Source organism: Lemur catta, unplaced genomic scaffold, assembly GCF_020740605.2.
Source record: "Lemur catta isolate mLemCat1 unplaced genomic scaffold, mLemCat1.pri scaffold_41_ctg1, whole genome shotgun sequence".
Lineage (NCBI taxonomy): Eukaryota > Metazoa > Chordata > Mammalia > Primates > Lemuridae > Lemur > Lemur catta.
Genome location: NW_025423849.1, coordinates 1,862,824 through 1,880,369, shown reverse-complemented (window position 1 = coordinate 1,880,369; position 17,546 = coordinate 1,862,824). Strand labels below are relative to the sequence as shown.

Genomic DNA, 17,546 nt, shown 5'->3' with positions numbered 1-17,546 from the left:
CTGCCTTGAGATCCTGGCCGAGACCCAGATGGCCCGGAGTGACCTGCAAGACCGCCCCCTCACAAACAGCGACCTGATCTGGTTCACGGATGGGAGCAGCTTCGTCCGGGACGGACACAGGTATGCAGGGGCGGCCATAGTAGATGAGCAAGGCAGGCTTATCTGGGCCACACGCCTTCCACAGGGGACCTCGGCCCAGAAGGCTGAACTGGTTGCATTGACAGAAGCCCTTCGTCGGGCCCAGGGGAAGAGGCTGACGGTGTATACTGACAGCCGCTATGCCTTCGGGACAGTACATATACATGGAGCTCTCTATAGGGAAAGGGGCTTCATTACAGCTGAAGGCAAGGAAATTAAGCACAAATCGGAGATACTCCAATTACTGGAAGCCATCCTGCTACCCAAGGCAGTGGCTGTAGTCCATACCCCGGGGCACCAGAGGGGGGACTCCCTTGAGACCAAGGGCAACCGGGCCGCGGACATTGAGGCAAAAAGGGCTGCGGAAGGGCCAGTACTAACCGATGTTCTGCATCTAAGCTTGCCGCCCCCTGGGATGGGAAAGATGCCCCCCAACCGGACTATTCCAGCACGGACATAAGGTGGGCCACAGAAAGGCTGCAGGCGACGCCGAACAAGGACGGCTGGTTCCAAGACGGAGAACATCGCCTGATAGTCCCTGAGGCCTTAGGGAATCACCTACTAGGGCACTTGCACCAGACAACGCATCTTGGCAAAAAGAAGATGTTACAGCTGCTGGCCACGGCACGACTCAGATTCAAATCACAAGAGAAGACGGCAGAGGACATTGTCAAAAACTGCCGTGTCTGCCAGGTTATGCAGCCGGGGAAGGTCAGAGGGACCCATACAGGTACCAGGGAACGGGGGAGGCAACCTGGGTTGTTTTGGGAAATAGATTTTACAGAGATAAGACCAGGGAAATATGGGTACAAATACTTACTGGTCATGGTAGATACCTTCTCAGGGTGGGTAAAAGCCTTTCCTACTAAAGGAAAAACTGCTTTAATAGTGGCAAAAAAAAATATTAGAGGAAATAGTTCCCAGGTATGGGCTGCCAGAGAGCATAGGGTCTGACAATAGACCAGCCTTCACAAGTCAAGTTAGTCAGAGACTAGCCCGGGCACTGGGGACAGATTGAAAATTACATTGTGCATATAATCCCCAGAGCTCAGGGCAGGTAAAAAGAATGAACAGAACCCTGAAGGAGACTTTGACTAAATTGGTCCTAGAGACTGGCGGAGACTGGGTGACCCTCCTTCCCTTCGCCCTGTTCCAAGCACGGAACACCCCCTATCATTTAGGCCTAACCCCCTTTGAGATTGTGTATGGTGCTCCTCCACCAGTAGTGCCAAAAATAACTTTTGGGGCTGCGCCTAAAGCCCCAAAAGAGGTGCTACAGGCTGTGCAGGCTCTACAGCGAGTCCAGGGCCAGATTTGGCCTGCGCTCCAAGCTTTTTACCAGACAACCCAAGAGGGGAAGAGAGAGGATACTGGGCACCTTTACCAGCCGGGAGACTGGATATGGGTGAAAAGGCATAATAACAAAACCCTAGAGCCCAGGTGGAAGGGACCTTTTCAGATTATTCTTATCACCCCCACTGCCCTAAAGGTTGATGGTGTGGCAACCTGGATACACCACTCTCACGTGAGACCTGCCAGCAAGGATGAACAAGAGCAGCAGCAAGATCAGTGGAGGGCCTCAGCAGATCCAAAAAATCCCCTGAAGACCAGACTGACTCGTGTGGCCCAGTGATAGAAGTGCCTGGAACAAAGATGCTTGTGGATTTAGAACAAGAAAAATGAGACGCACATGCGGGGGAATTGAGTCCCTCTACTGTGCATCCTGGAGATGTGTGACCACCAATGATAAAGAGTGGAAATGGCAGGTCCAATCTCTTCTCATCGAAATGTCTTTTGTCCGGCCGTGCTCACGAACCAGAAAAATCCCTAAGCTCACTGTCTGAGGTGGTGCTGCAAAACCGGAGGGGACTGGACCTTATATTCCTCCAACAAGGAGGGCTATGTGCGGCCCTTGGAGAAGAGTGCTGCTTTTACGCTGACCACACTGGAATAGTTAGAGATACTATGGCTAAAGTCAGAGAGGGACTAGCAAAGCGAAAGCGTGAGCGTGAACAAAGAGAAGGATGGTTTGAGTCATGGTTCAATAGCTCCCCTTGGCTAACTACTTTGCTTTCCACTATACTAGGACCCCTAATTGTAATCCTGCTCATTCTCACTCTCGGGCCATGTATCCTAAATAGGCTGGTTGCCTTTGTAAAAGAACGGGTTAACACTGTACAATTAATGGTTTTGCGACAGCAGTACCAGAGCTTAGAAATAAAAGACATAAGAGGCCCATAAACCAAATACGAGCAGGAGTGCTCGTATAAACAAAGAAAAGGGGGGAAAATGTAGAACAGGACTGAAACAACATTTTAGTTAATTCTGTGATGGCTTGCTTAATTTATAGCTAATAGCCAAAGTCCGCTTTTGTATACAAGGCCTGCTTGCCTAACTTATAGCTAACAGCCAAAGTCCGCTTTTGTATACAAGGCCTGCTTGCCTAACTTATAGCTAACAGCCAAAGTCCGCTTTTGTATACAAGGCCTGCTTGCTTAATTTATAGCTAATAGCCAAAGTCCGCTTTTGTATACAAGGCTTGCTTGCTTAATTTATAGCTAATAGCCAAAGTCCGCTTTTGTATACAAGGCCTGCTTGCCTAACTTATAGCTAACAGCCAAAGTCCGCTTTTGTATACAAGGCTTGCTTGCTTAAACGCTTGGTTGCGATAGAGAGCTAAAAAAAAAATATATATATATATATAAAAGACCTGTACTCCCGCTGCGCGGGGTCCCTGCCCATAGAAAGAGACCACTGCGTTGGTGCTCGGGGCTTGGACCCTAGTTCGAACTAGTCAATAAACTCCTTTGCCTTTTACAGCCTCAGTGACTCTGTCATTCTGTTCCCGGGGCCGAGGGAATCTGGCTCTAACACTAGAAATTTTCTCTAGCTGGGGGTTTATATCTCAGAACCATAAAGCACAAAATTTGACATTGAATATTGGATCTAACACTGTTCTGTAGTCATTTCTGTCCACATTTTTGGTTATTTCCTAAGATGGAAGTCAGTTGATGATTTCAAGCGATTTTTGCTTCAAAGTGCCCGCTGACGACGGTGTGGAGAGGAGATGCCGGGGGTGTTGCGGGGCAGGATCCGGACATGGAGAAGCTGCATGTGGAAAAGCCCTGTCGGGCCACAGTCCTGGAGACAAGACGCAGAGGGAGCGGTGAGCCTGTAGGCGCGTGTGGCTCGGAGTCCCCAGGGGCCACAAGCTCCGAGTGGCTGTCTGTCCACAGGGAAAGGAGCTGGGGGAGATGGCTTTATTTCATGTTGCGGCCTTACTATATTCCAGATACCCCGGGAAGCTTGGGGACAAAGATTGCAGATTTCCTATCGCCCCTGCTCTGGAGAGGTTCATGGCTGAGGTGAGCGGCAGGCACCTGGCAGAGCAAGGGCGGAGCTGAGCCGTCAGGTGTGTGATCTCCGGGTCACCCAGGCCCCCGGTCAGTCACAACCAGGGGTCAGCAGCTGCCCCGTGTGTTAAAACCCCTTCGGCCCTGGTGTCACGTGGGGTTTTTCTGAGTCCTGTTTGCTCTGCTTAAGATCCACGTTTATCCTGTGTTAAAATCATTCCGAGATGAGTCAGAGCCACCCCCGACACCCCACCCCTGCTTCTTTGCAGTAGGTCCAGGTAGACATCCGCTGTGTTGTCACTTTCCTGCTTAACGCCCTTCGGTGACGCCCTTCCTCCCCCTCACCCCACACAACCATGTGGGTAGGTCGGTGGGTTCAAGTGTTTTGTGTGGCTCCTCCCTGACCCTGGAATTCTGCAGACCCCACCCCTCTCTCTGCTTCCCCCTCCTGTGACCCCTCGGGCCAACCCTGCGCCCCCTGGCTGTCCCCAGGGCACTCGCCACGGCGGCAGGCCCTCGGCTCTCGTGCTGGCGGAAGTGACCTGCGCCTGTCTGGCGACCCTCTGTGTTTCTTCTGCACAAATCACATCCCACCGGCTGTGCTCGCTGTGGCGTGTTTGCGTGCTTGAGCTACTCTTCCAGGCAATGAATATCTTTTTTATCCTCACCCGTGAATGTGCGCTGGGCTGGGTGGGGGACAGAAACAGAGAGTAATGGAGGGATAACTAGAACGCCTGTGAGGGAGAAGAATGCGACACACAGCAGGGGACAGAGCCTGTGCACTTGGAGAAACAATGGAGTGAAGGACAGACTCGGCGCCAGAAGCAGGAGAAAAGCAAAGGGAGAAGAGGGAGCTGAGCAGAGAGGAAGGGCGGGGACGGGGAGGGTGCGCCGCCAGAAGCAGAAGTCGTCTGCGCGGGGAGATGCTGCAGACTGAGAGTGGGGGTTAAGGAGTGACAGGAGCAGAGGGGGACCCAGAGCAGGCAAGGAGCTCAGCAGGCTGAGGGAGGCCGAGTTCAGGGGACGGCAGAGCAGGGGAAGAGGGACCAGGACAGGGAAAGCGCAGGGGGACAGAGACACGGAAGAGAGAGGCAGAAACACACGGAGTTAGCGGACAATTCAAACTTGGGAAGAAGGAATGACAGGAAGTGGGACAGACACTGCAACAGAGCGGGGGCCGGACACCCCGTAGGAGAAAGAGAACGATGAGCAGACGCGGGGAGTGGGAAAACGCAGAAATGGAGAAAGAGGGAGCGAAGGAGAGAGAGACATATAAGGAGAGAAAAAGAAACAGAAACGAACTGGACAACGTACACGTGGACTCCAGCAAGACTCAGACAAGGCCTGAGAGAGCAGATCCCCAGGGGTGAGGAGTCCACATCTTTGCAGGGCACTGAGCAGAGGCTGTGTCACCATGAAGCTCTGGGGACATCACGCGGGTGCTGAGATGTGTGCCATCCAGCCCATGGACACGGGGACAGGAAAGACCCTACACCGAGCTTCTCTTTCACCCCAACTACTGAAGAGGGGCTTGGGCTGTGTATCCCTGGTGGGGCAGTGACCGTCTCCAACACTGGAAATGATAACTGATGACCGTGGAGCTCACTGTGGGAAGGACCGGTTTAGTGCTACCCTCTGTCCTGCTAGGGGCCTCCAGGACTTCTCTCCTGAGCTGCACCCCGACTGACAGGAAAGGTGCCCCTGGGCATGTTTTAGAGACCAGAAAACAGAGGCTGGAGACTAAAAACTTTACCCACGGTGACGCGGATTATCAGTGGGAGAGTGAGATTCTAAAACAAGATCTACTGAACTCTCAAATGTATGCTTTTTCCAGGGGTAAATAAAATGTGAAGCTGGATAAGAAGAGAACCTCAAAAACAATTTGAGAAGTAAGAATAGAATAAGTAAGGAAAGATGAAGCTTGGACCAGATGGGTCTCTGACTAAGGATTTGTATCAGTAGGGAACAGAAGCCACCTTTATGTCTGTTACTCAGAAAGGGATTGAATACAGGGAATTACACGCTCACACAATCGTTAGGAGGTTTGGAGGGGTGAGTGTCAGCCCAGGGTTTCAGGAATGACTCTCAGCACTTCACAGAACGGACTCATTCTTAGGCAGCCATTGGAGCCAGAACTTTAATCCCCAAATCAGGAGTTTCCTGCCACCTCCCAAACTGCCTCTCAACCTCTCAAAGTGGGAGAATTAACACTGGAACACACAGTCTTAAAGCTGCTTCTGCTTCGACTGCCTCTAAAATCCCAGGAACTTAGAGAGTGCTAGCTGCAGGGGACTCCAGGCAATGCAGTTTTTAGTCTTCCAGACTCTCCTGTATGGGAAGACCCTCCGGAAGGATGTAGCCAGCCAGTCAGCCCCACCCACCACCGGCCGGTCCCAGGTACTCGGGTAAACAGATGAGGGCATTTGTATTTATTCCAGAGGCAAAACCTGCTGACTGTCTGCCATGATTTCTCTCAAATTCTTCCTTTTTGTGCCGTTTTAAAGTTATTCTGCTTATATAGGGGAGAAACCTGCTCTTCTGTTCCTCAAGTGCTTTCTTTGGAAATTAAGATCCTTCTTTTATAGCAAAAAGGCTATGTCCCGGGCTTGCAGTCTGGTGCAAGGTCTTGGGGAGCCGGGAAGAGTCAGGGTTGGTGAGCCCCTAGACAGCCGGACCCCGCTGAGCACTAGCGCAGGTGGGCCGTGGCCACGGGAAACACCATCAGGCCAAGGGGAGGCTCCAGCATCTGCACTTGGGTCTTGGAGGTTGTTCCTGGAAGACCTTTACACAGCTTTCTGGCCTCTCCTCTTCACTCCACATTTTGCCAGGATCCCTGGAGGAGAAATGACTTCCTTTCCATGTTCCATGAAGTGACTTTGTCACAAGCAACTCTTGCCAGCCCTCCTCCCCATCTCCAATGCCCCCAGGGCTCACAGGACCAAGGTCCCCCATGGCCTGTCTATCCCTGGTAAGTGTCAATCATATTGTACAAACAATTGACAAACATAGGACATTTTATCAGACCCCATTTCCTTATTTCCAGTAGTATAAGAAAATTGAAGTCAAGGCTAGTTTCTGCATAGACAGGATGAACTTTAGGCAGGTGGATTTTGTCAGGCTCCATCTCACGAGGCTAAGCTTTCACTGGACCCTGCTTCACAGAGGCCCTGAGCAGGGGAGAATGCAGTTACTGGGACGGAGGGAGCAATCCCTCCCATACATTTGCAATCCCTAAAGGTTTGTAACCTATTAGGCTGTGGTTGTGCTGAGAATAAAACACAGTTTCAGTTCCATATAGAGCTGGCAAAACATTCAGGAAGCACAGTTTTCCAAGAGCTGAACTAATTATGCAACTGCGGCACAGCTCAGTTCGAGCTTCCTGTGGTCGTGGAGAAATGGACCGTAAGAAGCAGAATATTTTGTGACGGTTGGGGGCTGGCAGCAGAGTGGGCAGCTCACAGGAGGTGGGTCGCGACCCTTTAGCACAATCTGCTGAACAGGCTACATGAGCAACACAAAGACAGTCTCCACTGGCCTGTTAATCATGAGATGATTCTGGCTGGACTTGCATCTGCAGATACTTTCGAGAGGGATGTGGGAGCTGGGAGATCTGTGGCTCCAAAAGTTTACAAGAGCAGAAGACTCTCTGCCCGTGTGATCCATAGACGGGGCACGCAGGACGCAGCCAACGATGGGCAGAGCTGACAAAGGGGGGAGCAGGTGCAGAGTCACCGAATGATAGGCCACCTACAGCCTGTGACTTTGTCAACAAGATTGAAACTATAAAACAGTTTTGCATTGAAATTGCTCACTTTCAGACTGGTTTGGGTTTAACTGTAAAGGATAAACCTTGTTCCTGCTCTTTTGTGCATCAGAGATTTAGTTCGGGTGTAAATACCTTTGCTAGTACAGTCTCCCTAAAGGGACACAGTGTAAGAGTGGTCAGAGGTCAGACAGAAAAATCTCAAACTCATGGCTCTGCTACTTAATTGCGGTAGAACTGGGACAGGTTACTCAACTTCTCTAGGCTATAGTTTCCTCAATGAAAAAAAAAATCCTTCCTTAAAGGACAACTGTGAGAATAAGACAAAGTAAGGAACCAGGCAGGAGTTCTAGATAAGAAAATCTCTCATGCTAATAGTTGCTATGGTTACCAGACTTCTGAAAACCCGCCAGATACTGGGAATTCAGAGGCCCAGGGCTGGCTAAGGTATGGGATCAGGAGTTCAGCTCAACACAGTTTTAGAGTTCTAGCCGGGCATGGGATACAGTCAACAGGTGAAGTTCTACTGCTTCGGCTGAGACTCTGAGCTCTTCAGTAAAGAGCTCAAGGGGTGAATTCTGGAGCAGGGGTACCTCCTTTTCTCCACATTCCTTCCTTCTCGGGTCTCTCTCTCTCTTTCTCTCTGTCTCCTTCCCTCTCTCTCTCTCTCTCTCTCCCCCCACATACATATAGGTCTTTGCTTGTTAACAGTACAGTTGACCCTTGAACAATGCTAGGGGTAGGGGCACCAGCACTCCCCACACACAGTCAGAAATTCATGTGTAACTTTTGATGCCCCCAAAACAACTGATAGCCTACTGTTAACTAGAAGCCTTACTGATAACATAGGTGATTAAATTTTGCATGTTATATGTATTATATACTGTATTCTTACAATTAAGTAAACTAGAGAAAAGAAAATGTTATTAATAAAATCATAAGGAGGGGAAAATATGTTTAGTATTCATTCAGTGGGAGTGGATCATCCTAAGGTCTGCATCCTCATGGCTTCACACTGAGCAGGCTGAGGAGGAGGAAGAGGAGGGTGAATCTTGCTGTCTCAGCGGTGGCAGAGGTGGAAGGAAATCTGCATGTGAGTGGTTCCTTGCAGTTCAGACCTGTGTTGTTCACGGGTCAACTATTAATCCGACCCAATCCTACCATCTTTATTCCCTTCCAGGTGTACCAGGCGCCATCACTGTGTGAACTTGTATTTGAGCGTGGTGTGTATGGGGGACTTGTCCTCGCTGTGTCAGTTCTCCAGGAAGTACACAGCAAGATGGGGTAAAGAGAGTGGAAGGCTCGTGGTGGGAGTAACGTGTGGGGAAGATAAAGGGGAGACAGTAGTCTGGATAGGGTGACCGCAGGTGGTGACACATACGGGACACTCTATCAATCCAAGGGGAAGCTCCAGAGCCAGCTGCCCTTCAAGGCAGCCCTACGGTGGGCAGGAGTAGCCAGGCCTGAGTACCCTGCCCTGCTCGGTGACTGGCTGGGGCTGCCTGGACGAGCGTGGCCTCGGCTCACGTGGCTGCCTGGCAGCTGTCCGCTCCCTGAGCTCGTCCCGCCGCACCGCACGCTCCTCCCCAGAGGGAGACAGGGCGCCCCTGACTGAGTGAGTCTTAGACCTGAGAGCTCCACGTGCTCACAGCTCCGTAGTGAAGACCATGACTCTGTCATAGCCTCTAGCACGTGCTCAGCAGTGTTTAAAATGATTTTCTTTAAGCCTCAAGACAACTTCAGAGATAATTTTTATTTTCTACATTTGAAAGGTGAGAAAACATAAGAGGTTAAGTTACTTTTTCCAAGTTCAACCAAAGGCTAGAAATAGCAGAGCCAGGGGATTTGAAGGTATGCAATGAAACAATCGTCCACGTAGAGTAGAAACTTGTCTTATATTCTTACAAAAACAGAGGGCACGCATTCAGCTTACCTAGAGAATGTAGGGATTTTGCCCTGGTCACAGTGGGGGGAGCAGGTAGGAGGAGAAGGGGGAGACAGGCTTTTGGACTAATCACGTGAATATGTGACACAGGTCAGGACAACGTCTGGCTGTAGAAGGACAGTTCATAACCGCTGCCTCCAGAATGTTGACCTGGACAGTCCACTCATATTAACATTCAGAAAGTAAGCACAGAGGAAAAGTATATGGTTGAGAGGGAGTGAGAGCGATTGCTCTAAAAGAAAAAAGATGGACTACATTTTGAAATAAAACTGGTAAAATTATTATCTGCAGAGTTAACAGTAATAAATAAAATGACAAGAATTAGAACCCAAAACTTTAAACACAACTTTGAGTGTCAAAAATATCTTCTCCAGATGCCTTATTTAATATGAATTTGCTGATCAGTTCGATTACCTTTCTGCAGTCAGTTGGGGCGTATTTCTACGGATAATGAAGATGAAAACAATGAGTCTTCCTTACGTCAGCCAGGATCTGCCCCACCGGACTCGTGGGACACGTTGCAGCCTCTGCCTCCATTCCCGATCCAGGTGGACAGGCCCAATTCTACCTCCAGGTTAGTTGGGCTTGCACTTGGGTTTCAAAAAGTGATAAAAATTTATAGTTCACTTTGAATTTGATAAGATTCCGGGTAGTGTCTTCAGAATTCCATTTCATTAGCCTGTCCAAGGACTTCCAGATTCTCAACAGTCCTTACCAAACCAGGAACTGAAAGGCCAGCCCTTTTTTCATACATTTACAGAGCAAACAGAACCTGTGTCGGTTTATCAACGAGACGGGAAAGGAAGTTTCTCTCTCAGGAAGCTCAAGGCGGAATTTTGATAGATCCTTAGAGTGCAAAGGGTGGTCATTGAAATTTTAATCTCTTCACACGATTTCATACAGCTTTACATACACATCCAATACTGAGAACCCACAGACACCGTGATCTCTTTCTTCCCAGTGGAGGGTATTTGTTTAAACCTCCTTCCCAGAAGAGCTGGGTTGCTGGACTGGCTGGGGCTGCCTGGGCTCGCGTGGCTGCCCGGCAGCTGTCCACTCCCTGAGCTCGTCCCGCCGCACCGCACGCTCCTCCCCAGAGCGAGATAGGGTCGCCCCTGACAGTGCTCAGGCCCCAGGGAAAGAGGGACAACGTGACAATGGACGAGCTGAGCAGTGCTTCTCAGCGCCTCAGAACTCAAGGTTGATTTGAAAGATGGCTTCCGATCTGGGGTTGTCGTGCAATATTTGTGACATACTTATACTAAAAAAATATTGGTTGTCTGTCTGAAATTCAAATTTTTTACTTTGCATTTTATCTAAACATCATCTGTATTTACTTACATTTTGAAAGTCTGCATCGTCTCTGGCAGCCCTGCTCTAAGCACGGTCTCCAGAGCTGCAGAGCAGAGCTAAGGTGCCCATTTATTAATGTATGAGCTAGACAGTAAGGCAGAGTCCAGTAACCAAGCCATGGGGTCAGCTGGAGAGAACAAACAATGACAGATTAAAGGAAGAGATTTTGAGTTGTCGGAAGCAATAGAAGTTATTGACTGATCGGAACATGCACTGTGCAATATGATGGCATTTGATGAAGGTAGGACAGTTGCTAGAAAGGAGTGTCTAAGAGGTAGTACTGTTATTACTCCTATTTTTATTTTATTTTGTATATTTTTTAAGCCAGTCGATACTCTATTGAATGGGTGAAGAAACTGAGGCACTCGGAGAGCGGGTGACCCACCCCTGGAAACACCGGCTGTGGAGTGAGGGTTTGAACCGTAGTCCGCCTCCTGCTGCTGCGCCTTGCAGCCTTGGTTCTCTCTTCAGGACAGCTTTGCGCTTTTATTTACTTATAAAAATTTTAGGTGCTTAAGGACATCAGAAACTCCCTTCTGAAGACAATTCCTCCATGCACAGGTTAGGGACGATCCGAAAAGCCAGACTTATCAGATTCTCCTTTAATATTTGTTGATTAATAAAAGAAAGATATTGTTTTAGAAGAGGACGTTTTAAATAATAGTAATATGTGGCATGTTGGTTGTCTAAAAAAGCCAGAATTCATGAGTACTCTCCTATTAGTTGCAACGTCTTGTATTTCAGGAGCATCTGACTTCTAATCTATTCATGGGTTCATTAAGACCCTGGTTGAGCACGTGTGTGTCAAGCCCTGCACGAGACACTGGACGTGGTCATGGAAAGGTGCCGTGTGCATAGTCCCTGCTTTCTGGGAACCTGTCGTTCTCTTCCTGCCTTTTGTGTAGGGCTGGATTTTTCCTTTGTCCCTCCAGAGCCCACCAACCCTGTTATGTGGCCCAGAAGACCAGCCTCTTCCCCTGTCATCTTCTGAGATCTCTGCTTTTCGCTGGGCTTGGTCCGTAGCAGGGTGGAGAGAGGCTGAGCTTTCCTGCCTGTGCACTCTCTCAGAGACATTCGCTCCCCCTCCGGAGCCTCTGGTTCTGTCGGCAGCCCCTCTCCACAGCCAGAGCCCTGAGTTCTGGTAAGTGTCCCTGTCTCCTGGTCCCCAACAGGCTTAGAGGTGATAAGGGCCTCTGCTTGTCGCTTATCTCCGGGGTTTTGCTACAGGTTGTTGGTCTCCTTAATCCTGTCCTGGCTTTTCTAGATAGTCTGTCAACTTAAGTATTTTCGGTGACCCCTTTGAGTGCATCATCTCTTTCCCTGGGACCCTGACTAATGCGAGCATGGCAATCCCTCCTATGGCTACTGCTTTGCAGATTGTCCATAAATTCTGACCAAAACAATAAATAAATTTGATCCAAAGACAAAAACACTGAAGCAACGAAATACGCTTAGGAGAAAGTAAAACTACAGGCCAGGAGTAGTAGCTCATGCCTGTAATCCTAGCACTCTGGGAGACCCAGATGGGAGGATCACTTGAGGTCAGGAGTTCGAGACCCCATCTTTACCCAAAATAGAAAAAATTATCCAGGCATGGTGGCACATGCCTGTAGTCCCCAGCTACTTGGGAGGCTCAGAGAGGAGGATCGTTGAGCCCAGGATTTTGAGGTTGCAGTGAGCTGTGATGATGCCACTGCAGTTTACCCAGGGTGATAGAGTGAGACTCTGTCTCCAAAAAAAAAAAAAAAAAGAAAAGAAAAGAAAGAAAGAAAGAAAGAAAGAAAGAAACTAAAACTGCAATTGACATGCATGCTGACTGCGCACCAAGGAAAAGAGAGGCCGGCAGTGTCAGTACAGTGGACCCATGAACAACATGGGGGTTGGGGGTACTGACCCCATGCAGTTGAAAGTCCACGTATAACTTTTGACTCTCCCAGAATTTAACTACTAATAGCCTACTGTTGCCTGGAAGCCTAACCAATGACATAAACAGTCAATTAGCACATATTTTGTATGCTATATGCATTATGTACTGTGTTCTTACAGTAAAGTAAGCTAGAGAAAAGAAAATATTATTAAGAAAGTCAGAGCCTGGTGCAGTGTTGTGCACCTGTGGTCCCAGCTACTCAGGAGACTGAGGCGGGAGGATCGCTTGAGCGCAGGGTTCGGAGGTTACAGTGAGCTACGACGGTGCCACTGCACTCCAGCCTGGGCAACAGAGCAATAACTCATTTCTAAAAAAAAAATGTTACTAAGAAAATGATAAGGAAGAGAAAATATATTCACTGTGGAAGAGGTGGAGGTGGAAGAAGAGGCAGGAGAGGCAGGTGCAGTCAGGGTAAGTTTTATCGAGAAGAATCTGTGTAGAAGCGGAGCCACGCGGTTCAGGCTTGCACTGTTCAGGCTGCTTGTGTTGCACTGGTCAGCTACGCAGTGTGTTCCCGTTGCACTGACCAGGGCCCGCCCCACAAGGACTCGTGTGCATGATTTATCAACGCATCACGTACTCGCGTAGCCATGCAGAGAGCATCCCCTGCTAAACCACACGGTGCACACATTTTTGTAAATGTATCTTTTATATGCACGTATGCATTATCCACATCTCACATAAAGAAGAGCTAAAAGAACTGATTAGGTTTAGCAAGGAAGAAAGCCACTACCCAAGACAAATGACTGCTGTGTTTACTCAGACATTTCTCAGAGGACCAAGCATGCTTTGAGCTGCACTAAGAGATCTCATAAGGAATAAAGAAGGATGTTCTGGGGAAGAAGATTCTGCTTCTGTGGAAGGGAAAACTTTGTAACAGTGTGAGGTCCCAGAATAATTTTCCAGTTTAGCTGTGTGCTGTTTGTTCATAAGAATCACTTTGGATTTTGGTCGCATAATATATTCGATACTTAAAAGGAAATTCTATGAGCTCAATTACATGGCATAAGTAGCTTTTTAAAAAGGTTTGCTGGGTGGTCCCTGATAGCCTCTCGTAACGTAAGGCTTGCTTTTTTTTGTTTTTTATCTTTTTTGGTCATCTGTTAAGAGACTTAATGGGAAACGGCATCTCACTAGAAATGCATAGGAGTTAATAGTCTTTTGCATATTACGTGTTTGTGATATTAAACAAAAAATAACGTACAGTGTGTTCACATATATAAAAGTGGCGGAACACTGCCTGGCTTATAGCAACTGCTATGTAAGTGCCTGCTGGTATTATTGTTGTTGTCGTTGTTCTACTTTGATGACATCTTGTCACATCACAGTTCTAGTTCCAGCGGGTCAAGCGTCACTCCTCCAGCAGTGGCTGCGCTGCACCTGCCAACAGCACGGCCACCCCCAGCCTTTCCCTTCCCAGGGGTGGTATGTATTGGCTGTCACTACCCCCATCCCTGTGGGAAGTCACATCTGGTCTCTACTTCTACAAAGACCCCGAAAAGATGGAAAAGGAAGGGCAGGACACTGCTGAAAAGGCGGTGACCAAGCAGGAGCTTCAGAGCATGGCCTGCCCGGCTCTCGAGTTTCTGCCCATCCGCCAGGCCCGGCTGCCGGTGCAGTGGGGCCAGCTGCAGCTCCGCCACCTGGGCCGCGACGGGGTGCAAGTAGCCCCAGATGGCCACACGGGATTCTCCCACAGAAGCTGCCTCCTGGGCAGATGACGGAGATGAGACTGAGGGGAAATCACCATCAGTCTCTGCATAAAAACAGAGTGCGACTCTGTGTCGGGCAATCACAGTGTGCCCTCGATCCCACGCAACCGCCGGTTACAAACACTGTCACCAGTAACTTTAAACTAGACCCGACTGTTCAAGCTATAAATTAGTTGTTAAAGCTTAGTTATTTAATAATTAAGTCAGACATTTCTAATTTTGTACTTTTTTATTTCCTCAAAATGTTTTCAAGTTGTTGTAAGATTCTGATTAACTTCTTGGTCATTTTCACAGAGCATAAGGCTTATTTTTATTTTTGGTTCATGTCAAAAGGTAACTAATATTGTCATTGCACTTATCATTTTTACATACATAACTCATTGCAGTGGAAAAGACCTGAGAGATTTCTTTCTTTCTTTTTTTTTTTTTTTTTGAAACAGAGTTTCGCTCTGTTGCATGGGCTAGAGTGCCGTGGCGTCAGCCTAGCTCACAGCAACCTCAGACTCCTGGGCTCGAGCGATCCTCCTGCCTCAGCCTCCTGAGTAGCTGGGACTATAGACATGCGCCACCATGCCCGGCTAATTTTTTTCTATATATATTTTTTAGTAGGCCAGATAATTTCTTTCTATTTTTTTTAGTAGAGACGGGGTCTCGCTCTTGCTCAGGCTGGTCTTGAACTCCTGACCTTGAGTGATCCACCTGCCTCAGCCTCCCAGAGTGGTAGGATTACAGGCGTGAGCCACCGCGCCCGGCCGAGATTTCTAAATAGAAGAAAACTCTGAGGTCGTCCCTCCCATATTGTAGAAACATTGCTTCTTTTAGATATGAATCCATATTTTTATCAGTTTGAAAGCAAAATATGATGTAATTGCCCACCTTTGACATGACTTTAACCAGGAAGCTTGTCCCTTTTTTAAGTCTTGAAAAAGTTCATCCATAGCAAGAAATCCTTCAAGAATAAAAATAAAACATCACTTTATTTAGGTTCAATTCAACCAGTACTTGTTGATCATTTATTATGTATTAGGCACAATTCTGGGCTCTGTAAATTCAGAGATGACTGAAGTGGCCCTGTCCTTAAGAAGTTCACTATTTCTTCCTGAAATGGGAAGCTAGACAAGGCATTCTAGAACAACGTGGGGAGTTCTTTAGCTGAAGCCTGGTATACAGAGTTCTGACAGAGCCCCAAAGGAGCCTGATGATTCCTTCTGAAGGGAGCTTGGTCTTATTTGGTTACATGCCTGTCCCCTTTAAGAGACTAGACTCTGCTTGAGGACAAGGACCATGGATTCATTGCTCTTTATTCCTACTGAAAGTACAGGGCTCAACTTATCTTTTTCATAGAAAAGAAAGAAAGAGACGGAGAAAGAGAGAGAGAGAGAGAAGTAGAAAGGAAGGAAGGAAGGATGTTATTTGCTAAATTGTGTATTCCCAAAATTCATATGTTGAAGTCCTAACCCCAGGTATCTCCTAACCCCAGGTATCTCAGAATGTGACTCTATTTGGGAATAGAATCCTTAAAGAGGTAATTAATATGAAAGAGGTCACAAAGGTGGGCCCTAATCCAATATGACTGATGTCCTAATAGGAAAAGGCAATCAGAACACAGATGGACACAGACACACACAGAGGGATGACCATGTGAAGACACAGGGAAGATGGACATTTACAGGCCAAGGAGACAGACAGACCTCAGAAGAAACCAAGCCTGCTAACATGTTGATCTCAAACTTCTAGCCTCCAGTACTGTGATACAATAAATTCTTGTTGTTTAATCCATTTGGTCCATGATATTGGTTATGGCAGCTCTAGTAAACTAATACAGAAAGAAGGAAAATAAGAGGTGATTCTTGAGTCAAACACCAAAGAGCAAATATGATTTTTCCAAACTGGAAAAGGAAAAAGGAATGATTAATTCTGTCCAGAATAGGAAAAGAATCAAGATTTCACAGAAGAGATGACATTTGAGCCAAGCATTGAGGGGTTGCCAGAATCTGTCACTTGGAGAAGGAGAAAAGAGGTTAAAGCATAAGAGGAAGAGGGACCTTTTCACAAAGAACCACACGCACTTGGAAAATGGGCCCAGCAGGCTGTCTGGGCTGTGAGTTTGAGGTGCAGGGGTAACAGGAGATGAGTTGGGCAAGTAGATTGAAACCGGACTGTGGAAGACCAATGGTCGACCACGAAGGGAGTTCGCATAGTAGAAAGAATTGATCAGGTCTTTAGATTAGAGACAGACACCAGGAAGGGAGGAAGGGAAGGGTGAAGAGAGAGCAGGAAGTTAAATAGCATCTGTCATAATGGTGCAGACAGAAGGGTAGGAGGTTCTGAAGTGGACAGGGAGCCATAGAATTGAAAAGTTGAAAGTCAGTGTAACATTGTGGGTAGAACCTCTACAAGTGATTGACCACAGCAGAAGCTGTGTCCAAAAATAATACTAAGATTCTGAGTTGGTAAAGAGAAGAGGACTATACCAGGGTCAGAAATACAAAGTCGGGAGCAGGTCTTGGCTATGGTTGATGGGAGGTGATGATTTGATTTGAGATGAGATGTATGACAAAATCAATGTGTGTTGCAGTAATTAGGAGAGATCTAGAAGGGAGAGCTTCACCCTGTGACAGGGGGATTTAATGGTATCTGGCCCCCCATCAAGCCACGGAGGCCACATCACATCAGAGCAGACCTCCCATGTCTGGCTGTGTCCCAGGCTGAGTTGTAAACCACTAATGGACACACTGTGCCTTCTGTGGCCCCAACCCTGCTGACTTCTGCCCTTGAGTTCCCACATATCACATTTGGCTGTCATCTCTTCTTACAACGATCCTTTCCCTGAGAAAGAATAGGCTCTGTAATGTGCAGTAACAAACACCCCCAAATCTCAATGGCTCAAAACAACGATGCTTCATTTCTTGTTCACATGACATGTCCATGTCATCATTGTCCTTCCTCTGGGTCCTGGCCATGGAGCCACTGTTCACAGTCATCATGGCACAGGGAAGAGAAAGCTTGGCAAAGCCTCCAGGGCACTTGAAACTTCCATCCCAGGGAGGCCCAAGGGGAAAGAGGCACCTGCCTGTGTGGACGCAGTCCAGACGGTGCATGTGAGGAGGCGGCCTTGACCTCCCAGCCCTCACAGTTGCTATGCCCTTCCCATGTTCCTTCCCAGGAGCATGGAAGCCCTCCGCAGCAGAGAACCCTGGCACATGCTACACTGACCCAGTGATCAAGGCGAAGGCGTCAGTGATCAGCTATGTTGGGAGTGTGACCCGAGAGGCCATGACAAGAAGGCATCTGACCTCTGTGGTCTCCCCCACAGACCCGCAGCCTTCGTCTACTCACAGGGACATCAGACTGA

At 48.1% G+C, this 17,546-nt stretch overlaps 1 protein-coding gene and 1 long non-coding RNA gene across 2 annotated transcripts in view; one reads left to right on the top strand and one right to left on the bottom strand.

The window, feature by feature from the left end:
* Nucleotides 1–5,661: 5,661 nt before the first annotated feature.
* LOC123629771 lies at nt 5,662–8,497 on the top strand. The gene is made up of 3 exons (XR_006732232.1): nt 5,662–5,888; nt 6,320–6,459; nt 8,435–8,497. It is a non-coding gene; the product is annotated as an uncharacterized LOC123629771 (long non-coding RNA).
* A 490-nt stretch (nt 8,498–8,987) lies between these two features.
* The window catches only part of LOC123629743 (neurotrypsin-like), a 32,277-nt gene continuing 23,718 nt past the window's right edge, over nt 8,988–17,546 (bottom strand). Inside the window, exons 10-11 of the mRNA XM_045539159.1 lie at nt 15,068–15,140; nt 8,988–11,152 (exon numbers count right to left, since the gene is read on the bottom strand). Coding sequence (XP_045395115.1) covers nt 15,122–15,140 — 19 coding nt within the window. The 3' untranslated portion in view covers nt 8,988–11,152; nt 15,068–15,121. The remainder of the gene's footprint in view (nt 11,153–15,067; nt 15,141–17,546) is intronic.